The following is a 26,997-nucleotide window of genomic DNA, read 5'->3' on the forward strand; positions in this document are numbered from 1 at the left end:
GAAACCCAAGACTAAAATGTTCAATGAATATGCAAAGCAGACTGACATGAAAGATAGAGGGCAATAAGGTGTCATGGACCAAAGTTTATCCTTTTACAAAGGATAAACTGTAACAGGGTAAGAAGTAACAGTGGAGATTGAGAAGAAAAGCAATGTTGATTTTAGGCTTTGTGTTTTATGGGGCTTTGCAAAAAGGATTTCTCCTCAAGGGAAAGCCACAAAGGATATGGTTTTTTTAGGAAGAAGCTAGGATTCAGGTAAGGTTACTAGGTATGTTTTGTGAAGGTGAGGGTGTAGAGTGTGTTTTACTTTTTAAAATAGGTATTAAAGCTATATTTAAGCTTTTGGGAGGAAAATATAGCTCCATTATGATTAATAACATGGAAAAAACAAAGTATTATAGGATACAATGGACACCTGGATGGGTTTGCACTTTGTAAATGGCGGGAGTTTTAGAAAGGTAAAATTGGATAGAGAGATCTTCTATCTGCTGAGAGATCTTCTACCTGCTGTTTCACTCCTCAAATGACCATAATGATCAGGGTTGAGCTAGGCTCAACCAGTTGAAGCCAGCAGCCTGGAGCTCCATTTGCATCTCCCATGTGGATGGCAGGGTTGCAAGTATTTGGGTCATCTTCTGCTGGCTTCCCAGGTTCATCAGCAGGGACCTGTATTGGAATCAGAAGAGCAGGGACTTGAACCCTCACTTTAATATGGGATCCCGACATTTCAGATAGTAGCTTAACTCACTGTGCCATAATGTTGGCCCCAGACAAGAATATATTAAGGAAACTATAGATGTACATTCCAAAGTACACAACAAAATCAACAAAATATTGTAAAATGGAATCCAGCAAAATATAAAAAAGTAATATATCAGAGCTATCCAAAGAATGCGAGGCTAGTTTGATGTTTGGAAAATAATCAGTGTAATTTACCATGTTAATAGACCAAAGAAGAAAAGTGCATGATAATCTCAGTAGATGGAGAAAAGGCATTTGGAAAAATTAACTATAGATTTGTGATTGAAACCTTTGCAAACCACAAACTTATTGAATCTTATAAAGGATAATGTATAGGAGCTGACACTATGGAGTAGTGGGTTAAAGCCTCTGCCTGCGGTGCCAGCATTCCATAAAGGCACCAGTGCTAGTCCTGGCTGCTCCTCTTTCAGTCCAGCTCTCTGCTATGACCTGAGAAGGCAGTAGAAATGGGAGACCCAGAAGAAGCTCCTGGCTCCTCGCTTCAGTTCAGCCCAGCTCTGGCCATTGCAGCCATTTGGGGGAGTGAACCAGTGGAAGGAAGACCTTTCTCTCTGTCTTTCTCTCTATATATTTGTAGCTCTACCTCTCAAATTAATAAACGAAATCTTTTTTTTTTTTTTTTTTAAATAGGCTGGCGCCATGGCTCATTTGGTTAATCCTCCACCTGAGGTGCTAGCAACCCGGGTTCTGGTCCTGGTTGGGGCCGCCGGATTCTGTCCTGGTTGCCCCTCTTCCAGGCCAGCTCTCTGCTGTGGCCTGGGAAGGCAGTAGAGGATGGCCCAAGTGCTTGGGCCCTGCACCCGCATGGGAGACCAGGAGGAAGCACCTGGCTCCTGGCTTCAGATTGGCACAGCGCGCTGGCCATGGCGGCCATTTGGGGAGTGAACCAACGGAAGGAGGACATTTCTCTCTCTCTCTCTCTCTCACTGTCTAACTCTGCCTATCGAAAAAAAAAAAAAGAAGACATATAAAGAAACTCTATGATTAGCATCATACCTAATGTTGCTTTGTTCCTAAGATTACAAACCAAGAAAAAGTGTCCACTCATCATTTTCATTCAACAAAAACTGGAAGTACTAGCCTGTTTAATAAGGTAACAATTTTAAGTAAAGACATGCAGTAGTTAAAGAGGAAAGAAATGAGTTTTTATTTGCAGATAACAGGATCATAAAATCTCACAGAACTTATGTTGAAAAAATAAGCTTATAAATGAGTTTATCATTGTAATGAATATAAAGTCAATATAAAGTCTATGGTATTTCCACACTGAAAATGAACTACTAGAAATTGAAATGAGAAAAATGGTACCATATTTAATAAAATAAAAATAAATTCCTACATATAAATTTAGCAATACATATGCCATATCTGTGTTTTGAAAACTATAAAACATGGTTGAAAGACATCAAGAAGACCTAAATAAATGGATAATTGATAGACTAGAAGTTCAAAGCTCATTGGGAGCAGTTGTGGCTCATTGGGTTAAGCTGCTACCGAAATGCCAGCATCACATATGAATACTGGGTGGAGTCCCGGCTGCTCCACTTCCAATCCAGCTCCCTGCCAATGTACCTGAGAAAACAGAAGATGGCCCAAGTACTTGTGCCCTTGCCACCCACATGGGAGTGAACCAGTGGGTGAAGAAATCTATTTCTTCTCCCCTTCCCCCAGCCATATCTCTGCGTTTCTATTAAAGAAAAATCAACAAAAATAAAAATAAAAACAGTAAATGTATGAAGATCATGGTCCTATGTTTTGTCAAAACCCATAAAACTGAATACCAAAAATTATTAGCTGTGTGGAACAACATTTAAAGAGGCCAGTGCTGTGGCATAGCAGGGAAGATGATCCAAGTACCTGGGCCTCTGCACCCATGTGGGTGACCGGAAGAAGTTGCAGGCTCCTGGCTTTTCCTGGACCAACCCTTGGCTGTGGAGGCCATTTGGAGAGTGAACCAGTGGATGGAAGACCTCTCTTTCTCTTCCTTGCTCTCTCCCTCCGTAACTCTGCCTTTCAAATAAATGAAAAAAAAATCCCTTTTTATAAGAATATGTAAGATTAATGTTAAAATGAAATGGTTCCTTGTAAATTTGGAAATATTCTAATGGTGAAGCAGTTTATACAAACTTTATTAATTATACTATTATCTTGTTAAAAAAAGGATTTGTTTATTTACATAAAGGCAGAGTTACAGAGAGAAAGAGAGAGAGAGAGAGAGTGAGAGAGAGACATAAATAGAAGGAGAGAGAGAAAGAGCTTCTATCTGCTCGTGCACTCCCCAGATGGCTGCAATAGCTGGGGCTGGGCCAGGCCAATGTCAGGAGCCAGGAGCTTCTTCTGGGTCTCTCATGTGAGTGACAGGAGCCCAAATACTTGGACCATCTTTCACTGCTTTTCCCAGGCCATTAGCAGGGAGCTAGATTGGAAGTGGAATAGCTGAGACTTGAACTGGTACCCATATAAAATGCTGGCATTGTAGATGGTGGCTTTACCTGCTATGTCACAATGCTGGCTCCAATACAATTGTCTTTATGGAAAAACACAACTCTATTATTCTATTTTGTGTATACTTCTCTGCTATACAATATTAAAAACTTTATCAAAGTGCATAGATATGGGTATTCTATGGCTTGTATAAAACCAGTCCTCTTATAATGTTAGAGAGATCTTTAGACTATTTCCATTAATTCCAAGAATCCTTTGTAACCCATGCCTCTTCTAAGGTGTGAAAATTTACAGTACATTTATTGGAAGGAGAATAATTTTATACTTTATGAAAATAGCAACTATGAAAAATAAATCAAGGTCTGTCTCTGATTAAATGAGGATGTAATCATTCATTTTTGAATAGTGCTGATTCTTGAGTAAATTGCGGATTATAATTTTTTGGAATAATTGCATGCTGTGACTCATAATTAGAATATATTGAAAAATTGTGAATATTTTTAGATTTGCTTTCAAGAACTTTGCCTCAATGTCATTTGTAAAGGCTCTGAATACATGAATAATTCTAAATTATAATCCTCAGGATGCATGCATACTCTCTAATTAAAGAACTGAGGACCTAGTGACCTTTTTTGGCTGTTTTAACTTGCAGCTACCTTTTAAGATCCAATGAATGACTCCTCACTGAAATCCATTTATTAACTGGGTTTGATAGATTTAAGAAAATTGGCAAGGAAATTATAAAAAATCTTTTGAGTCAAAACTGGATATCAATTATTACATTTACTGAAATAGCCTTGAGGATTTGGCACTATTCTTTAAAATTTTGGAGAGTTTTGCTAATTTCACACAATCTGTTTGTGCAAGATAAGATTGAAAGAATGGCATCTCCTAGACATGTGGCTTCAATGTCATAGAGGCCTTTAAAATGGTTAGCAGAACTTCTTCCGACACTGATGATGGATTTTAAACCCCCAAGATATTTGCTAAAGCCAGATGGTGGTACAATGTAAGAATGAGAGAGAAAGAGAAATAGAAAAAGACTTATGAATATAAGACCAAACAAGTGACATAATTTAAATAGCTTTGATTTCTGGGATTTAATTTATTAAAATAAAAAGTTTCCTGGGAAGTTATTGATTGAGAACATATAATCAACACACCAAACACACCAAACACACCTACTACTATTTTTTTTTTAAAGATTTATTCATTCATTTGAAAGACAGAGTGAGAGAGAGGGGAAGGGAAGAATAGAGCTATCGGGAGATCTTTCAGCTGCTGGTTCATTGCCTAAATGACTACAACAACCAGGTCTGGGCAAGGCCAAATCCATGAGCCAGAAACTCCATCCTGGTTTCCCACGTGGATGGCGAGTGACTAAGTACTTGTGCCATCTTATATTGCTTTCCAAAGTGAATTAGCAGGGAACTGGATCTGCAGGACAGCTGGGATGCAAACGTACACTTTTGATGTGACAAGCATCAGCTTAACCTGCTGTGCCACTACACTGAACTAAAAGGCTAAGAGATACACCATTGTTTTTTTAATTGTAAATTTCAGCTTGAGGGCCAAAACCAGTATTTTTGACACTAGCAGCAAATATATAATACCACTTGACACAGGTGACGTTTTAATTCCATGAAATTTGTACTCAACTATTTTAATTTTTTTTATAGTACTTTTTTGTTCTGGGTAAATGGTGGCAAATTAGAGATACAATATAACATTTAATTGAAATATGACCAACATTTAATTATGTTGTTCTAGGGGCAGAAGATTTGGTATTACATGCATCTATAGGAACTGTAGTTTTAATTGCTTCATAGTAAATATTGCTATGCAATCTTAGATTCACTTATTGCCAGTGTTCCATTAATTGCATAGACAGTTTCATTTTTAGTGGCTCTTACATTCAAGAGGATTTGCATATTCATCATTATTCATTATGAGAAATCATATTACAGATGAGTTAATCATTTTCATTTTCAGTTGCTTCAGTAACATCACAAATAAGAATGTAAATGATTTATAAGAGCCTATTTTAAACATTTTGTCAAATATTTATTAAGTCATTTATTTAAAAAATTATTTAAAGTTTTTTATTTATACAAGGGCAACTCATTTTATATAGTTCATATATACAGTTTCTTAATAGATTTTATTTATTTATTTGAGAGGTAGAGTTATAGATAGTGAGGAGAGAGACAGAGAGAAAGGTCTGGTTCACTCCCCAAATGGCCACAACAGCCAGTGCTTCGCTGTTCTGAAGCCAGGATCCAGGAGCTTCTTCCGGGTCTCCCATGTGGCTTCATGGGCCTGAGTGCTTGGGCCATCTTCTGCTGCTTTCCCATGCCATAGCAGAGAGCTGGGTCAGAATAGGAGTAGCTGGGATTAGAACCAGCACCCATTTAGTATGTTGGCACTGCAGGCAGAGGATTAACCTACTGTGCCACAGCACAGGCCCCATATATACAGTGTTAAGTGCATAATGATACTTCCTACCATACCCTCCTTTCTGTCCATGCTCCCACCCTCTCTCCTCCTTCTTTTCTTATTTTTCTTTTAATTTTATAATAATATGCTTTCAGTTTACATTATAATCACAAGTTTAACTATCTACTAAATAAAGTATACAGGTAGTAGGTAGAAAAACCAAGGTTACTCAAAAGTATAGGCAAGGACTATAAACAATAATCAAATCTCAGAATATTAATTTCACTCATATATATTGCATTTTTATCCTCTGTATATTAGTTACCACAAATCAGGGAAAACATATGATATTAATCTTTTATGGACTGGCTTATTTCAGCAAGCATTATGGTCTTCAATTGCATCCATTTTGTTACAAAAGATAAGATTTAGTTCTTTAATATGGCTGAGTTGTATTCTACTATGTATGTATACCATAATTTCTTTATCTAGTAGTCAGTTGATGGACATCTGGGTAAATTCAATATCTTAGGTATTGTGAGTTGAGCAGCAATAAACATGGGAGAACAGATAACTCATATGATGATTTCATTTCATTTGGGAAAATTCCCAGGGAATGGCTGGGTAATCTATTTTTCAGATTTGTGAAGAAACTCTATACTATCTTGCATAATGATTGTATATTTTACATTCACAAAAGCAGTAGATTAGGGTTTATTTTCCCCTACATTTCCATTAGCATTTGTTATTTGTTTAATTTTTGGATGATAGCAACTCTAACTGAATTAGGTGAAACCTCATTATGGTTTTTGTGTCTGTTGGCCATTTGTGTTTCATTCTTGAAAAACACCTGTTCATATCCTAAGCCAACTTCTTGTGTATATTATTTTGTGGTGGCTGAATTTTGTATACATCCTGGATATTAATCTTTTATCAGATGTATGGTTTGCAGATATTTTCTCCCATTCTGTCAGTTGCCTCTTTGTTGAATGTTTCCTTTGCTGTGTAGAAGCTTCTTAGCTGATGTAATTCCATCTGTTTATGCTGGCTTATATTCCCTGTGCTTCTGGCATCTTATCCAAGGAGGCTTTGCATATGCCAATGTCTTGCAGTGTTTCCCTTATGTTTTCTTCTAGTAATTTGATGGTTTCAGGTCTTAGGTTTAGATTCTTGATCCATTGTGCATTGATTTTTGTATAAGGTGTAAGGTAGTGGTTTTGTTTCATACTTCTGCATGCAGAGATTCAATTTTCTCAACAGCATTTGTTGAAGAAATTTTCCTTTCTCCAGGGAGTGCTTTTAGTTCATTTGTCAAAGATTAGTTGGTTGTAGATGTATGGGTTAATTTCTGGGTACTCTAATCTGTTCAATCAATCCACATGTCTATTCTTGAGGCTGTACAAGGCTGCTTTGATTATAACTGCCGTGTAATATGTCTTGAAATATTGCATTGTGATACCTCCAGCTTTATTTTTGTTGTTTAGGATTTTTAAAGATTTATTTATTTATATTAAAGGGAGAGTCACAGAGAGGCAGAAGCAGAGGCAGAGGCAGAGGCAGAGAGAGAGAGAGAGAGAGAGAGAGAGAGAAATAGAAAGTCTTCCATCTGCTGGCTCACTCTCCAAATGGCTGCAATGGCCAGAGCTGGGCTGATCTGATGCCAGGGGCCAGGAGCTTCTTCTAGGTCTCTCATGCAGGTGCAGTAGCCCAAGTACTTGGACCATCTTCCACTGCTTTCCCAGGCCATAACAGAGAGTCGGATTGAAAGTGAAGCAGCTGGGTCTTGAACTGGCACTCATATGGGATGTCCACATTGCAGGTGGAGGCTTTATCCACTATGCCACAACATAGGCCCCAGGATTTCTCTAGCTATTCAGGATCTCTTGTGATTCCATATGAATTTTAGAATCATTTCTCCCAGATCTGAGAAGAACGTCTTTGGTATTTTGATTGGGATCTCATTTAATCTGTAAATTGCTTTGGACATTTTGTTGATATTAATTCTTTGAATCCATGAACATGGAATATTTTCTTTTCTATTTCCTTCCTCAATCTTCTGTAATTTTTATTGTAGTGAACTTTCACATACTTGGCTAAATTTAACCCAAAATATTTTTGTAGTTATTGTGAGTGGGACTGATCTTACAAGTTCTCCCATACCCGTGATGGCATTGTTTGTGTATACAAATATTGATTTAATTTTTTATTTATATAAGGTGAACAAATTGATGTATTTCATAATACAGATTTAAGAGAAAAGTAATACTTCCTGTTCCACCCTCCAGTTATTGACCCACATATTCTTATCAGCACATAGAACAGTTTCTAGGATAGACTACATATTAGGCCACAAATCAAATCTCAGGAAAATATAGAAGATTGAAACTATATAATGCATTTTCTCAGACTATAAAGGAATAAAACTGTAAATCAACTGCAAGAAGAATAATAAGACACTCATAGATACTTGGAAAATAAACAATATGTTACTGAATGATCAATGGGTGATTGCAGAAATTAAAAAGGAAATAAACTTTATTGAACTAAATGAAAATGAAAACACAACTTATCAAAATCTGTGAGATACAGCAAAAACAATATTAAGAGGAAAGTTTATAGCATTAAGTGCTTACATTAACAAAAGAAAAATGTCTCATATTAAATATCTAATGATGCATCTTGAAGACTTAGACAAACAAGAACAAACCAATGTGTGAATGCAACCTGTTGAAATCCTTGCTTAGTATATACTAAGTTGATCTTCAGTATATGAAGGTAATTGAAAATGAAACTTGATAAAGGGTGGGATGGGAGAGGGGAGGGCCACGGGAGGGAGGGAGGTGGGGGGGAAGCCACAACAATACAAAAGTTGTACTTTGTAAATTCACATTTATGAAATAAAATAAATAAATAAATAAAGTAAAAAAAAAAGAACAAACCAAAATCCAAATCAGTAAGAGGCATGAAATAATAAGTGTCAGACCAGAAATAAATGAAATTGAAACTAAAAATACAAATGAACAACAAAACATAAAGTTGGTTTTTGGAGAAGGTAAATAAAATAAATAAACCTCTAGCCAGAGTAACAAAGAAAAAAAAGAAAAAAACTCAAGTGAATAAAGTTAAGGATGGAAAAGACATTATAACTGACACCAATGAAACAAAAGGACCATAAAAATTTACTATGAAGAACTATATAATAAACTAGAAAACATCGAAGAAATGAACAAAGTCCTAGCAAACCAAAATTAAATAAAAAAGATACAGAAAGCCTAAACACACCCATAACAAGCAGTAAGACTGAAGCAGTAAGTAGAAGTCTTCCATCAAAGAAAAGCCCGGGACCTGATGGCTTTACTACTGAATTCTACAAAACATTCAAAGAGGAAGTAACTCCAGTATTCTTCAAACTATTTCAAAATATTGAACAGGATGGAATGCTGCCAAACACTTTTTATGAAGGCAGCATTTCTTTAAAATTGAAACAAAACAAAGACACAACAAACAAAAAGGAAATTACAGGGTTAGTGCCTGTTGCGTAGTAGGTTAAGCCTCTGCCTGCAGCACCCACATCCCATATGGGCACTGGCTCATGACCTGGCTACTCCTCTTCTTTCTGATCACGTTCTATGTTAATGTGCTGGGAAAGCAGTAGAGGGTGGGCCAAATGCTTGGTGCCCTGTACTCACATGGGAGACTGGAAGATGCTCTTTTACTAGTTTCAGATTGGCCCAGCTCTGGCTGTTGCAGGCATCTGGGGTGTGAACCAGGGGATGAAAGAGCTCTCTTTCTCTCTCTCACTCTCTCTGTAACTCTGCCTTTCAAATAAACAAATAACTCTTTAAATAAAAAAAAAGAAAAAGAAAACTACAGACCTATATCCTTAGTAAACATAGATGCAAAGATTCTCAATACTCTACTAAAAAATAGAATCCAAAGCCACATCAAAAAGATGATATACTATGATCAAGTTGGATTTATTCCAAAAATGCAGGGGTGATTTAACATTCACAATTCAATAAACATCATAAATCACATCAATAGAATGAAGAACAAAAAAAAAATCCTCATCTCAATCAGTGCAGAGAAAGCATTTGATAAGATTCAACACTGCTTCATGATAAAAAACATCCACATATTAGGTATAGAAGGAACATTCCTCAAAATTCCACAGGCTATATATCACAATGCAGCGGCCAATATCATATTTAATAGGGAAAACCTGAAAGCATTTCCTTTCAGATTTGAAACAAGACAAGGGTGTCCACTTTCACCACTCTTTTTTTTTAAAAGATTTATTTAATTTATCAGAAAGGTTGCATTAGAGAGAGATAGAGAGTGAGAAAGGTCTTTCATTTACTGGCTCGCTCCCCAAATTGCCCAAACAACCAGGGTTGGGCCAGGCTAAAGCCAGGAGCCAGGAGTTTCTTCTTGGTCTCCCAAGAGCTTTCCCAGGTGCTCTAGCAAGGAAGTAGGTTGGATTGGAAGTAGAACAGTCAGGAATTGAACTGGTGTCCAACTGTGACTCTCGCATCATGGGCATAGCCTTCACTTGCTACAGAACAATTCTGGTCCCTAACCACTTTTAATCAATGTAGTCCTGGAAGTTTCAGCAAGAATAATTAGGGAGGAGAAAGAAATAAAGGGCATCAAAATTGGAATACAGGAAATAAATTAACCATGTTTTTAGATGATATCATACTATATATAGAAAACCTAAAACTTTACCAAAAAGCTGTTAGAATTGATAAACCAATTCACGAAAGTTTCAGGTTACAAAATAAATATACAAAACATGAACATTCCAATATGCTGAATAGGGAAAATATGTGCAGCTTTAGAAGAGGGGAAAATATCAGGAAATAAACTGGAGGAAATGCATCCCCAGGAGAGAGTTGGAGAGAAATTTACAGTGGAAATTCTACAGAAGGAAAAGGGATATCATGGACCAACATGCAAAGTGTGGATGTGCATCAATGAGAATGGACATCACGCAAGAATCCTGCAGCTGGAAACTGGCAAACACGCCAGCTTTGGAGTTCAAGGTGAGGGAAGATTGCAGCAGCCTGTGCCACTGGTCAAATTGCCAGAGGAAGAGCCTTGTGGACCACAACATCTTTGACTCCTGGAGCCCTAACAGGAGACAGGGTATGTTCCTAACCTAGGGAAAGAAAAGCATGTTTCTTTTTCTCCATCCACAAAAAGGGAACCCAGCAACTGGCAGGGAGAAGGCATCATTTTGTCACCAATAGTGGTGCAGCAGCTCATATGTACTCTTGTCATTGGGGGATTTTAACAAAGAGAAAATCTGCATTCCCCACTGACTTTCTGTCAGGCTGGGAAGTTTACAGGGGGCTGGGTATTCATGTAGGACTGTGAGTTGCCCCTATGCTCTCAACATATCACAGGCTCTAGGGCATCAACTGCCAAGGTAGAGCACCCACAGGCAGCTAGCTGTGGGAACATCTCTGCTCTCGTGGTGGAAGGGATAGAGTAACGGGGTGGAGCAGATCATCTGTACTCTGTGACTGTGGGAGCCTTGTGTGCTGAGATTGTGGGAACTCTGTGACTACACAATAGGGAGGAGGGTGTAGTGCATCTCTGGGCAATCATTGTGTCAGTGCCAGAGGTTCAGAGCTCCCTGATTGCCTGGGGTGGGTCATTGCTGATGATCCATGCTCACAAAAGGACTGCAAAAATCAATCATTTGTGAGGTTCATGTGACAGTATGGGTGAGCATTGTATCCACTACTTTCATCTACTGGCCAGTGAGCCAGTAGATCCACACATCCACAGTGTGCTAACTCTGGGCATTGATCACTTTGGAAGAGAAGAGGTGAGGGTGTGACTATGCCAACAGAAGTGATAATACCCTACCCGATGACAGTAGTGATTACCATGCCCAATGTGGGTATCACCCTGGATACTCACCTCATCCTGGAGCACTGGTAAGAGCTGCATGGCTATATCCAGCATACACCTCTGGATATTCACTGAAAGAGCCAACACTCCACTAAGCCACAGAGGCATAGTTCAAAGATACTCCATCAGTGGAGAAACCCAAAATGTGTTCTCACAAAAATAAATACAGAAATATAAGAAACAAGAACAAGGAAGACAACATGACTCCCCAAAAGGAAAACAACAGTACTGTAATATTGGAATGCAGAGACAAAGTGATTGATGAAATGCCTGAAAAAGAATTCAAAAGAATGATCATAGGATATTTATAAGCAATGATAAGCAAATTCATGAGCTGAAGAAATCCATACCTGACATAGAGGAAAATTTTTCCCAGTAGATTTATATTTTGAAGAAAAATCAAACTCAAATATTAGAAATGAAAAATTTGGTATGTCAACTAAATAAAGTGGAAAACCTTAACAACAGGCTTGGTGAGACAGAAGAAAAAATATCTGATATAGAAGGCAAATCCTTGGAAATATTTCAGTCAGAACAAAAAAGAAGAAGAAATTAGGAAAATTAAAAACAATGTTGGAGATTTATGGGATACTATGAAACAACCCAACATACAAATTAATGGATTTAAGGGAGACTTATAGACTCCAATATAAAATAGTAATGGGAGACTCCATCAGTCTACTTTCACCAATGGATAGATCAACTTGTCAGAAAATCAGCATAGATACAATAGCATTTATCTATACTATGGACCAAAAGGACCTAACTGATATTTACAGAACCTTTCATCCCACAGTTGCAAAATACAATTTTTCAGTGCATGTAACTTTTTTGCTACATGTCATATGCTAGGCCATAAAGTAAGTCTCAGCAAACCAAAAAAAAATTGAAATCATACCGTCTATCTTTTCTGACTACAGTGGAATGAAGCTCAAAGTTAGCAACTCAAGAATCTCTAGAAAATATGCAAACACATGGAGGATGAACAACATGGCCCTGAATGAATAATGGATCATAGAAGAAATCAACAGGGAAATAAAAAATTCCTGGAAATGAATGAAGATGACAATACAACATATCAAAACTTGTTGGATATATCAAAAACAATGTAAAGAGGAAAGTTTATAGCAATTGGTGCCTACATAATGAATTTGAAAAGGCACCAAATAAATGAGCTATCAACAAATTTCAAGGACCCAGAAAAGCCACAAAAAATAAACCAAAGAATTAGTAGAAGGAAAGAAATAATTAAAATTAGGAAAGAAATAAAGTTAATCCAAAAACCCACAAAATATCAGTGAAATGAAGAGCTGGTTTTTAGAAAAATAAAATTTGTATACCATTGGCCCACCTAACCAAAAAAGAGGAAAAGGACCAAAATCAATAAAATCAGAGATGAAAACATTGTAACAACGGATACTACAGAAGCAAAGAATCATCAGGAATTACTACAGAGTTGTATGCCAACAAATTGGGAAACATAGAAGAAATGGATAGATTCCTGGACACAATCTACCAAATTTGAGTCATGAAGACACAGAAAACCTGAACATACCAATAGCCGAAATGGAGATCGAATCAGTAATAAAGACCTTCTCAACAAGGAAAAGCTCATAACCACATGACTTCACGGATGAATTCTACCAAATTTTTAGTGAATAACTACTTTCAGTTGTTTTCAAACTATTCAAGACAATTAATCTTCTGTATATAAGGATAATAGAAAATGAATCTTGATGTGAATGGAATGGGAGAGGGAGCAGGAGATGGGAGGGAAGTTATGGGGGGGGGTGGAAGCCACTGTAATCCATAAACTGTACTTTGGAAATTTATATTTACTAAATAAAAGTTTTAAAAAAACAATTGAAAGGGAGGGAATCCTCCAAAACTCCTTCTATGAGGCCGGCATCACCTTAATTCGCAAACCAGAAAAAGACAGAACAGAGAAAGAGAACTATGGACCAATATCCATGATGAACATAGATGCAGCAATTCTCAACAAAATACTAGCTAATTGAATGTAACAACAAATCAGAAAATCATTCACCTGGAACAAATGGGATTTATCCCTGATATGTAGGGATGGTTCAATATACAAAAATCAATACATGTGATACATCAACATTAACAAACTGAAGAATAAAAACCAATATATTTTCTCAATACTTGCAGACAAAGCATTTCATAAAATACAACATCATTTCATGGTGAAAAATTGGATATAGAAGGAACATTCCTCAACACAAACCAGGCAATTTATGACAAACTCTCAGCCAGCATATATTGAATGGGGAAAATTTGTAAGCATTTCACTAAGATCTGGAACCTGATAAGGATGCCCACTTTCACGACTGCTATTCAATATAGTCCTGGACATTTTAGCCAGAGCTATAAGGAAGAAAAAGAAATCAAGTGGATACAAATTGCAAAGGAGGAATCAAATTCTCCTTATTTGTAGATGACATGATTCTATATGTAAGGAGACAAAAAGACTCCACTATTGAAACCATAAAAGAGTTTGGTAAAGTTGCAGGATATAAAATTAACACACAAAAATCAATAGTCTTTATAAATACAGACAATGCCATGGCTGAAAAAGAACTTCTAAGATTAATTCTGGGGCCAGCGCTATGATGTAGCAAGTTAACACCCTGGCCTGAAGTACCTGCATCCCATGTGGGCACTGGTTTTAGACTCGGCCGCTCCACTTCCAATCTGGCTCTCTGCTGTGGCCTGAGAGGGCAGTGGAAGGTGGCCCAAGTCCTTGGGCTCCTGTGCCTGCATGGGAGACCTGGAGGAAGCTCCTGGTTCCTAGCTTCGGATTGGCACAGCTCTGGCCGTTGCGGCCAACTGGGGAGTGAACCATCAGATGGAAGACCTCTCTCTCTTTCTCTCTGCCTCTCCTCTCTCTGTGTAACTCTGACTTTCAAATAAATAAATAAATCTTTAAAAAAATGATTAATACTACTCACAATAGCTACAAAAATTTAAATACCATAGAATAAGTTTAACCAAAGAGGTAAAAGATCACTATGATGAAAATTACAAAACATTAAAGAAATAAAGAAAAGACACAAAATAATGGAAAAATCTTTCCTGTTTATGGATTGGAAAAATTAATATAATCAGAATGTCCATATTACCCAAGGAATTTATAGATCCAATGAGATCCCAATCAAAATACAAAGCACATTCTTCTCAGATCCAGAAAAAGATACTAAAATTCATATGGAAACACAAGAGACCCTGAACAGCTAAAGCAATCTTAAATTATAAAAATAAAATTGGAAGCATCACAATACCAGATTTCAAGATATACTACCAAACAGTTATAATTTAAATAGTTTGATACTGGCCAAAAAAGACATGTAGACCAATGGGACAGAATAGGGATCCCAGAATCCAGAATTCAATCCACACATCTCATTTGCAACCAACTAATATTTGATAAAGGAGCTAAAATCTACCCCTGGAGAAATGACAGTCTCTTCAGCAAATGGTGCTAGGAAAATTGGATCTCCACATGTGAAAGTATGAACAAGACCCCTACCTTACAGCCTATGCAAAAAATCAACTCAAGATGGATCAAGGGTCTGAGCTGAAATACAGCAAAACACCTGAGTTTTAGAATAATGGAGCAATCAGCATTTGAAAAAAAATTTAAAAGGCATGCAACTGTGTGATATATACGAGGTTGTATAGAGTGTAGAGAAAAGTAGTTCCAAGGACTGAGCTCTGGGGTGGTCTGTTGTTGAGCAAGTGAATGCAAACCAGCAGGGAAGACCGAGTAAATCTTATTGGGGGAAAACCAGTATAAATGTGTGCTGGAGCCTAGTGAAGAAAATACTTCAAGGATTATTATTACTGATCTGTCAAGTAGAGTAAAAATTTTAAGGTAAGATTTAGCAACATAGAGGTCAGCCTTGATACATGCAGTTTCAGTGGAGCAGTAAGAGTGGGGAGATAAAATAAAAAGGAATGAAATACTGATCCATGGACCTTGAAAACATTGTGCTAAGTCAAAGAAGATAGACCCAAAAGGCCTCCTGTCATATGAATCCAGCTATAAGACATATTCAGAGTGGGCAAATCCATTGCGAGAGAAGATGGATTAGGTGTTAACGTGGTCTAGGAGAGAAAAGAGAATAGAGAGTGACTACTGCTGGGTACAGGGTTTCATTAGTGCTGTCGAAGTTTGTGAGGTAGATAATGGTGATGATTGCACATTATTGAATATGCTAGAGACCATCAAATTGTACAGTTCAAGTGATGCATTTTATGCAATATGAATTTTATCTCAATAAGGTAATTTAGGGGAATAGGTTCAAGAGAGAATTAAGGAGAGAAGAATTGGTGTTGGAGTTGGTGAGAATAGACAGCCCTTGGAGAAATTAGTCATAGGAAATGCCAAATCAGAAGAAGGTTTTCTTGTATGAAATTTTGGCTGTTTCAATGCTGTTCAGAATGATCTTGTAGAAAAAGAACGTGTTGATATAGATGCGATGGAAGAAAATTGTTGTAATTACACTGGAAATAATCAAGAGAACTTAGAATTTCTGTGAAAGTGGAAGGAGTGACTCTTAACAAGAGAATGGTAAGCTGACCCACAGAAACAGGAGGAAAGCCAAATGGACAGCGTGGTAGGGAAATGAAGTGAGATTTGGCAAGTTTTCTTACTTCTCTCATTTTTCCCAGTAAAACATGAAGCAAGATAAGGTGTGAATGATGGTGGAGAAGGAAAGCCTACAAGTTTAAAAAGGGAGTAGAGTTTTGAGTATCATTCTGGGAAAGGAGGAAAAAGAAAGAGGAAAGAATTAGGCTTGTACATCCTGTCGCAGTCAAAATACAATCATGACTCCCCATGAGAATATTTTTGAGAGATGTATCATTACATTGCTTTCTCGATTTGTAGACATTACAGAGTGTACTTTCACAAGCTAAGATGGCTACAACGTCACTATGTGATATAATCTCTGGGGACCACCATCATGTGTGCATTTTATCATGGATCAAAATGTCATATGTGATGCACTGCTGTATTGTTTGAGTTGAGATATTAAAAGGAGTGAATTGGAAAGACAGGGTGATGGTTGGGGGATGGGATACTTGAAATTATAATGAAATGTTATCAATAGAAGTGATAATACTCACTTAGAGGAAGAGTGGCAGGTGTCCTTTCATCAGAGCTCTCCTCTGAGATCACCAATAAGAAGAGATTAGGAAGCTGAAAAGTGAGGTGGAAGTGAATATTGGAAAATGATGTAGTGACTGTGAGGTAAGAGCTCAAATCTACAGGGACTCAGGTGTGGTTCATCAATGTTTATAGGTGACTGTATCGAGCTGGTCCAGGGAGGGGTGCCATTTGCTATCAAGAGAGGCCAGTGGTTTCTAGAGGGGTGATATCAAGAACTTTCTGTAAGTGGCAAGAGGAGCAGTCATGACACCAAAGCTACCTTCATGCAGTTCTTTAGTTGAGAAGACTGTGGGAAAAGAAAATAGAAAATCTGTATACTTTAAGAGGAGAGTAGTTCCAGGGTAGGTCTAATTCCTAGTTAAAAAGGGTACCATATGTTATATTTGATGCCAGTATAGATGTCCTTCCAATAATGAGCTTTTAGTTTTGAGCATTAAGACAGATTACCTATTTCCATAGAAAATGGATATTGAATTTTGGGACTTGCCAGTAACCACAGAGATCTCATTAAAATACAAAAGCCTTGGCATAGTTGTTTTACTCTGTTTCTGACTCTGTGTGTGTTTGTGTATGAATTTTTGCCTCAATAAGAAAAATAGTTTCTTTAAGGGGTTGCCCAGGACTGATGCTATTATGGAGAGAAGGTGAGAGCAAGATGCTGTGTAGAATAAATATTAACATTTTAAGAAGTACATGGCTTTCCAATTGCATCTGCATTTCACTATTCCACATTTTTAAACTTAACAGATGAAATTTTACCATGTCAAGATGCATCTGAGACCCATCAGGAACTATGCCATCCAGTTGCAGACCTCTGCAGATTTGATTCTTCACATGAAGGATTGAGATGTAAGTGTTAGACTGAGATGCCCATATTGTTGGTGTGTAGGCAATTCTTGAGACTCAGAGACCCCCATAGAGATATGCACATGTCAATCTTGTTGACATTAATGTCCTAGTTTTAGCTGGAGTGTTATAAGGACCTGGACCATCTTCCAATGCTTTCTCAGGCCACAGCAGAGAGCTGGATCAGGAGCAACTTGGACATGAACTGTCACCCATAGGGGATTCTGGCACCTCAGGTGGAGGCTTAGTCTACCACGCCACAGTGCCTGCCCTTTTAAGGTGATATCTTAAAAAGCAGTGGTATTATAGACCACATTGGGATCATATACAATGTTTTTCCTTTAAAATATCAATGTGATTAGAAATAGTTAATTTAAACTAATTTGATAAAGTAGATAAAATCGAACATAAAGGTGCATCAGATAGTTCATGGAAAATATGGATTAATGAGAATCTATGCATGGATTTCAAAATTTTGTATCACAATAAGTATGTCTTTTAATTCCAGTTTTCCATGAGTTTTTAATACTCTTGTATTATGTCATTTTAATATGATATTTTTTATTTTTGAGATAACATTTTTAATTTACATTATAGTCTCAAAAAGAAAATAATGAAGCTGTATTATGTCATTTAAAAAATTGCAATCAAAGTGGTACAAGAAATAGGAATATCTTTTCTTTTTTTTATGCTGATGATTCTCATTTGGGAGGATACCCAGCGGGATCAACTGAAGGTTTTGGAAAATAGAGTTACTTGGGTGTTCTGAGTATTATTGTATCAAAAATTCCAGATATGATCTGTGTGCATGTGTGTGTATGTTATGCTTCTAGTTGATTTGATCATAATAGATAATGTTGGTTAAGCATCCACTTAGTAGCTCATAACAGACCTTCAGCACTTTTTTCTCCCCTCTTCAGTATGTCATGCCTGTGGATTTGAATCCGACATGTGTGACTGGGCATCAGAAGCATCTGCTGAGCAACTGAGCTGGATACGGACAAAAGCAAGTGAGGTCCAAGCATTAGGATCCACACCTCAGCAGGATCAAAGTGGTAATTACGAAGGTAGGAGAGGAAAATAATGCTGATTATTTTACTCTATGGTTTTCCTTTTCCTTTAAGTCATGTAATTGGAATCACTCAGGACACAACGATTGCAGATTGGCTTGTTCTACTTAATAGGCATTTCAGTTTTCAGCATGCCTTTCTGTGGCATAATGTAGCTCATTTTTTTTTCCTTGCACTGAAGTTTGCTCTTCCAATTTTAATATAGCTACCCAACTTTTCAATTAGTGCTAACATGATGTATCTCTTTTATATCTATTTACTTTTAATCTAAATGTACACTTATTTTATATTGGATTTCATGTAGATAATGATTAGTTAGGTCACATTTTTTGAATCATTCTGACCATCTCTGGTTTTTAATATGTGTACTTAGAAAATTGACATTTAAAGTATTATCAATATTGGGTGTATTCATACTTATCATGCTTATCACTGTTTGCATTTTGTTCCCCTTATTCTTTGATGCTAGTATTGTCTTCCATTATTTTTTGCCCTTTTAAAATATTTTGTTACTGTTCATTATTTGAGGGGCAGATAGAGAGAAATAAACACACAGAGATAGACAATGAGCTCCCATCAGCTGGTACCCCTGAAAATTCCCCCATGAGCTAGGGTTAAACTGAAGCTGGATCCAGGTGCCAGGAACTCTGACCAGGTCTCCAGTGTGAGTGACTAAATCTAATCACAGCTGCTTTCTAAGATCTATACTGGCAGGAAGCTAGAGTCCGGAAACTGGGTATTGAATTCACATTCTCTGATGTGGGATCCATGTGTCTAGCCACTCGGCTAAACATCTGCTCTCCCTTTTATGGTTTTTTCTTGTAGATTTTATGTGATTTCATTTTGTCTCCTTTTTAGTATATCATTGTACTTCTTTTTACAAATGTTTGTAGCTATAGGTCTAGAGTTTATATTTACAACTAATCAAACTCACTTCAAATATTTCTATATTCTTTATCATTGCAAGTACCCTATACTATAATTTTCATAATTCCTCCCTCCTTTCCCTGGTATCATTGATTATGTCTGTTGTTACTGTTATTCTCTTGAATAAACTGCTATTGGTTAGATCAATTTATAAGAAAAATAAATTTTTGTTGTGCTTTCAGTAGTTCTTCTCTAATGCTCTTCCTTTCTTTATGTAAATCCAAGTTTCTGACCTATATCATTTTCCTTCTTTTTAAATATTTTCATTTCTTGCAAAGCAGGTATATGGCAACAGATTCTTTTAATTTTTAGAGGGTCTTAATATTTAAAGATTATTTTATAGGATACAGATTTCACCATTTTGTCTCTCAAAACTTGAAATTACTTCATTCCACTTTTGCTTGTATGTTTTCCAAGAAGATAAACGCTGTTTTTATCTTTGCTTTTTCATAGGTAAGGACATTTTTTCCCCCATTGGACTTTTTAAGATGTTTGCTTTTTCTTTGATTTTCTGCAGTCTGAATATAATATGCTTATTTGTTATTTCTTGTCTATTTCCTGTTTGCCTTTGGAATTTATCCTACTTGATATTTCCTGGACTTCCTGGATCTGTGATTTTATGTCTACCATTATTTGGGAACATTGTTTCAAATATTGCTTCTGTTGCTTTTTTTTCATTTTCCTTTAACTTTAATTTTCATTACATGGAAATAGCACCTGTTGTAGTTTCCCCACAGTGCTTGACTATTCTGTTCCATTTCATCCCATCGTTTGTCTTCTTTTCTTTTCTTTTCTTTTCTTTTTTTTTGATTTTGGAAGTTCTATTAAACATTCCCTCACATCCTCAGAAACCCTTCAGTCTACTAATGAGCCCATCAAAGACATCCTTTCTGTTAAAATGGTTGTAATCACTATATTAAGTTTTTTGATTCCTTATCAGCACTTCTGTCTCATTGCCTACATAATTTTTATTTTTGCCAGTTGTTTACATTTTCCATTCAAGCCCTTAGCATATTAATCATAGTTGTTTTAAATGTGGCCTTGGTTCTAATGCTTTTTCATTTTAAACTGTGTTGTTTTCCTTTCAGTATGTTCTATATTTTTTTTTGTTGAAAGCCAGACATGATGCACCATGTAAAAGGAATTCGTGTAAATGGTGTGAACTTTTATGTTTATCCATCAGTGGTTTACTGTGTTCAAGGTTTGCTGTGGCTGTAAGTGTCTGAGGCTAACATTTTGTTCAGTGTGGAGTCCTTGTCACTTAGAAACCTCTTCTTCAGTAGGGTCTGAGATTGGTAACTCTTTTGGTACTATTTTGCTTATTATACAGAAGTCCTGTTGATGTGGTAACATACTGTGAAGGGAGGGGAGACACTGTATTGTTCTATAATTAGGTCTCAGCTTATTGGTGATCCTGTGCCTATTCTGTGACCTTCAAAAGTGCTTCTTACTACCACTCTTCTCTGTCAGACCTCAGCCAGGACAGGAAGACTACAAAGAGTTGAATTCTGGCTGTTCCTCTGCCTCTCTGCTACTGCCATGTAGAAGGCTAGAGCTGATTGAAGTTGGGTAGTTCCTTTTCCCCCAGTTAGACTATAGTAAAACTCTGGTCATTTAGGTAGTGGAGACCTAGTTTCTTCTGAGTTCAGAGCTTATTTAGAATGTCAGAATAGTCCAGGCACTTTTCAGAAAGGCTGATTTCCTCTCTCTTAGCTACATCTTGAAATGTTCTATTTTTTTTAACTGTTAGACTTACGCATACCAAATTCATTTTAGATTTTCCTTCTCAGGAATCGATTCCACGGAGATCTGTTCCCTGGACTTTTTGCTCTGGTGAATTGTGGTTTTCTGTGTCTTCCAGACTCCCTAATCCTGGGGCAGTGCTTTGAACTGTGACTTCAGTTCTGTGAAAAGTTGTTAATTTTCAGTTTGTTCAGCTTTTTTACTTGTTGAAAGGACAAGATTGGCAACTTCTGAGCTCCCTTTATGATGTGCAAAAAACTAGGAACTTCAGAGGCTCTTTTTCAGTGAGATTTGTTCTCTTCCCACCTCCCTCCACTCTTTCCTGCTCTCCTTTTCTGTTCCTACCCTGCCTTGTTAAATGATTTTGTGGTGGCATTGCTTAGCTCCCCTAAGCCTTATCTGTACAACAGTATAGTTCAGGGTTTCATATTTCATGGTGAAATCTTATCATTTTGCCATAGCCCAAAACAGTGGATGTTGCTGTACTTTCTATCCTAATTTTATAAGCATAGTTCCCTATCCCAAGTTTTTACCTTCACTGGGAGAGTTTAACTGTTTTCCTCTTTTGTCAAACATGTAAATTGGTTCAAGTCAGAATCCAAACTACCATAACCTGTTTCTGATAAAACATACTCTGAGATGTTTTATCTTGTCTTTGATCTTTCTGTCTGCTTTCTAAAAAATGTTTTTATTTCAGTTATCATTTCTTTATATGTAGATCAAAGGAAAAGTATAAACTTGCGGTGCTAGTTTTATTAAAACCCAATTTTTCCTGGAGATAAAAGTTTCAGTTACATTTATGGTTCTAGAATGTGCAAGAATATTTATTAACTTACACAGAAATGAAGTATTTCACTAGGGAGAAAGAGGAAGAATTTTTTTTTTTTAAAAAAAGGATTTATTTATTTGAAAGGCAGAGTTACAGTGAAGCACAGGCAGAGAGAAATGAAGAGAGAGAGAGGGAGAGAGAAAGAGAGAGAGAGGTCTTCCATCTTCTGGTTCACTCCTCAGATGGCTGCAACAACCGGAGCTGCACCGATCTGAAGCCTGGAGCTTCTTCTGGGTCTTCCATGTGGGTGCAGGGGCCCAAGGACTTGACCCATCTTTCACTGCTTTCTGAGGCCATAGTAGAGAACTGGATCAAAATTGGAGCAGCCAGGACTCAAACCAGTGCCCATATGGGATGCTGTTACTGCAGGCAGAGGCTTTACTGGCTTTGCAATATCACTGCCCGCAGAAACTCTTGATTAAAGAAAGATTGCAGTTGTAATCAAAACAGCCTCTTCTGTCACAAAAACAGATGGATAGAAAAATGGAACAGAATAGAAACTCCAGAAATCAACTCACACATCTACAACCAACTTATCTTTGACAAAGGACCTAATATCAATCGCTGGAGCAAGGACAGTCTCTTCAACAAATGATGCTGGGGAAACTAGATCTCCACATGCCAAAGTATGAATAGAACCCTACCTTACACCTTACACAAAAATCCACTCAAAATAGATCAAAGAACTAAATCTACAAACCAATACCATCAAACTGCTAGATAACATTGGGGAAGCCCTGCAACATTGACATAGGCAAAGACTTCATAGAAAAACCCCAGACACAGAGACAATCAAAGCCAAAATTGACAAATGGGATTATATCAAGGTGAAAAGCTTCTGCACTGCAAAAGAAACACTCATGAAAGTGCAGAGGCAACTGACAGAATGGGAGAAAATATTTTGAAACTACGCAACCCATAAACAGTTAACATCTAGAATCTATAAAGAGCTCAAGAAATTCAACAACAACAAAATAAGCAATCCAGTTAAGAAATAGGCAAAGGTCTTGAATTTTTTCAAGAAAGAAAATTCAAAGGGCCAACAGATACTTGCAAAAGTGCTCAGGATCACCAGCCATCAGGGAAATGCAAATTGAACCCAGTGAAATTTCACTTCACTCCAGTTTGAATGGCTCTCATGCAGAAATCAACAAAAAACAAATGCTGGTGAGGATTTGGGGAAAAGGGTACCCTAATCCACTGTTGCTGGGAATGTAAACTGGTACAGCTACTGTTGAAGACAATATGGGGATACCTCAGAAATCTAATATAGACTTACCATATGATCCAGCCATCCCACTCCTGGGAATTTACTCAAACCAAAAGAAATCAGCATCTGAAAGATTTATTTGTACTGCCATGTTCATTGCAGCACAATTCACAATAGCTAAAATATGGAATCAACCCAGATGTTCATCAACTGTTGGCTGGATAAAGAAATTGTGGTATATATACTCTATGGAGTACTATTCAGCTGTAAAAAAAATGAAATCCTGTCCTTTGCAATAAAATGGACACAACTGGAAATCATTATGTTTTGGTGAAATAAGCCAGTCCCAAAAGACAGATATCACAGGTTTTCCCTGATATAAGATAACTAATGGAGTACCTAAAATGTGATGTATTAGAGTGAATAGGACATTTTGAGATTTGATGATTGTTTTCAGCCCTCACCTCTTCTGTTGAGGAACAGTGTTTTCTTCTTCATACTATTTGTTGGACTCTTTTACTTAGTGTTGGGTTAACTTTATGACCATTAAGAAGACTGGTAATAGATCTTTGTAAAAATTTAGAGTGGGAATGGGAGAGTGGAAGAAGAAGGATTGTATCATGGGTGGGAGGGAGTTTAGAGAGGGAAGTATCACTATGTTCCTAAATCGATATATATGAAATACATGAAAATAGTAGAATTTAAATACAATTTTAAAAAAATCAGAAAAAGAGAAATATTGAGTTCTGATTCACACATGAAAATGAAAACCTAGTATTTATACTTGACATAATCATTTTAGAACTTCATATGTTTTTAAATAAAATATTTACATTTCTTTTTTTTTCATTTTCAATTCTCTTTATATACAGAAGATCAGTTTAGTATATATTAGGTAAAGATTTCAACAGTTTGCCCATCTAGCAACATAAAGTGAAAAAACTACCATTGGAGTACTAATTATAGCATTAAATAACAATGTACAGCACATTAAAGACAGAGATCCTACATAATAGTTTTTTAAAAAAATTAATTAATTTTCTATGCCATTTCCAATTTAACACCAGGTTGTTTTTTTTTTTTTCATTTCCAATTCTCTTTATATACAGTAGATCGATTCAGTATATAATTAGTGAAGACCTCATCAGTTTGAACCCACACAGAAACACAAAGTATAAAAAATACTGTTTCAGTACTAGTTATAGCATCACTTCACATTAGACAACACATTAAGGACAGATCCCACATGAGGTCTAAGTACACAGTGACTCCTGTTGCTGACTTAACAATTTGACACTCCTGTTCATGGCGTCAGTAATCTCCCTAGGCTCTAGTCATGAGTTGCCATGGCTATGGAAGCCTTTAGAGTTCGCTGACTTTGATCTTATTCTGATAGGGTCATAGTCAAAGTGGAAGTTCTCTCCTCCCTTCAGAGAAAGGTACCTCCTTCTTTGATGACCCCATTCTTTCCACTGGGATCTCACTAACAGAGATCTTTCATTTAGGTCTTTTTTTTTTTTTCCATGATATCTTGGCTTTCCATGCCTACTATACTCTCATGGGCTCTTCAGCCAGATCCGAATGCCTTAAGGGCTGATTCTGAGGCCAGAGTGTTGTTTAGGACATCTGCCATTCTATGAGTCTGCTGTGTATCCCACTTCCCATGTTGGATCTTTCTCTCCCTTTTTGATTCTATCAGTTAGTATTAGCAGACACTTGTCTTGTTTGTGTGATCCCTTTGACTCTTAGACCTATCAGAGCCATCAATTGTGAGCTGAAATTGATCACTTGGACTAGTGCGATGGCATTGGTAGATGCCACCTTGGGGGATTGTGTTGGAATCCCCTGGCACATTTCTAACTCCACCATTTGTGGCAAGTCCGATTGAGCATGTTCTAAATTGTACATCTCCTCCCTCTCTTTTTCCACTTTTAAATTTAACAGGGATCACTTTTCAGTTAAAATTTAAACACCTAAGAATAATTGTGTGATAATTACAGAGTTCAACCACTAGTGCTAGAACAACAACAACAAATACTAAAAAGGATAAAGTATTACATTGTACATGTAGAGTCAGGACAAGAGCTGATCAGGTCATTGTTTCTTATAGTGTCCATTTCACTTCAACAGATTTCCCCTTTGGTGCTCAGTTGTCACCGATCAGGGAAAACAAATGATATTTTTCTCTTTGGGACTGGCTTAATTCACTCAGCATGATGTTTTCCAGATTGCTCCATCTTGTTGCAAATGACCGGGTTTCGTTGTTTCTTACTGCTCTATAGTATTCTATGGAGTACATGTCCCATAATTTCTTTATCCAGTCTACTGTTGATGGGCATTTGGGTTGGTTCCAGGTCTTAGCTATTGTGAATTGAGCTGCAATAAACATTAATGTGCAGATGGCTTTTTATTTGCCAAATTAGTTTCCTTTGGGTAAATTCCAAGGAGTGGGATGGCTGGGTTGTATGGTAGGGTTATGTTCACGTTTCTGAGGAATCTCCAGACAGACTTCCATAGTGGCTTCACCAGTTTGCATTCCCACCAACAGTGGGTTAGTGTCCCTTTTTCCCCACATCCTCTCCAGCATCTGTTGTTGGTAGATTTCTGAATGTGAGCCATTCTCACCGGGGTGAGATGGAACCTCATTGTGGTTTTGATTTGCATTTCTCTGATTGCTAGTGATCTTGAACATTTTTTCATGTGTCTGTTGGCCATTTGGATTTCCTCTTTCGAAAAATGTCTATTGAGGTCCTTGGCCCATCTCTTAAGTGGGTTGTTTGTTTTGTTGTTGTGGATTTTCTTGATCTCTTTGTAGATTCTGGTTATCAATCCTTTATCTGTAGTATAGTTTGCAAATATTTTTTCCCATTCTGTTGGTTGCCTCTTCACTTTCCTGACTGTTTCTTTTGAAGTACAGAAACTTCTCAATTTGATGCAATCCCAAATGTTAATTTTGGTTTTGACTGCCTGTGCTCCTGGGGTCTTTTCCAAGAAGTCTTTGCCTGTACCTATATCTTGCAGGGTTTCTCCAATGCTCTCTAATAATTTGATGGTTTCGGGTCGTAGATTTAAGACTTTAATCCATGTTGAGTGAATTTTTGTGTAAGGTGAAAGGTAGGGGTCTTGCTTCAAGCTTCTGCACGTGGAAATCCAATTTTCCCAGCACCATTTATTGAATAGACTGTCCTTATTCCAGGGATTAGATTTGGATCTTTGGTCAAATATAAGTTGGCTGTAGATGTTTGGATTGATTTCTGGTGTTTCTATTCTGTTCCATTGGTCTATCCATCTGTTTCTGTACCTATACCATGCTGTTTTGATAACAACTGCCCTGTAGTAAGTCCTGAAATCTGGTATTGTGATGCCTCCGGCTTTGTTTTTGTTGTACAGGATTGCTTTGTCTATTCGAGGTCTTCTGTGTCTCCATATGAATTTCAGCATCATTTTTTCCAGATCTGAGAAGAAGGTCTTTGGTATCTTGATTGGTATTGCATTGAATGTATAAATTGCTTTTGGGAGAATGGACATTTTGATGATGTTGATTCTTCCAATCCATGAGCATGGAAGATTTCTCCATTTTTTGGTATCCTCTTCTATTTCTTTCTGTAAGG

At 37.0% G+C, this 26,997-nt stretch overlaps 1 protein-coding gene across 1 annotated transcript in view; it reads left to right on the top strand.

Annotated features, from left to right (window-relative positions):
* The window catches only part of MALRD1 (MAM and LDL receptor class A domain containing 1), a 405,586-nt gene that overhangs the window by 46,277 nt on the left and 332,312 nt on the right, over positions 1–26,997 (top strand). The window contains exons 6-7 of the mRNA XM_062210772.1: positions 17,509–17,610; positions 18,528–18,674. Of these exons, the coding sequence (XP_062066756.1) occupies positions 17,509–17,610; positions 18,528–18,674 (249 nt within the window). The remainder of the gene's footprint in view (positions 1–17,508; positions 17,611–18,527; positions 18,675–26,997) is intronic.

This window comes from Lepus europaeus, chromosome 14 (genome assembly GCF_033115175.1).
Source record: "Lepus europaeus isolate LE1 chromosome 14, mLepTim1.pri, whole genome shotgun sequence".
NCBI lineage: Eukaryota > Metazoa > Chordata > Mammalia > Lagomorpha > Leporidae > Lepus > Lepus europaeus.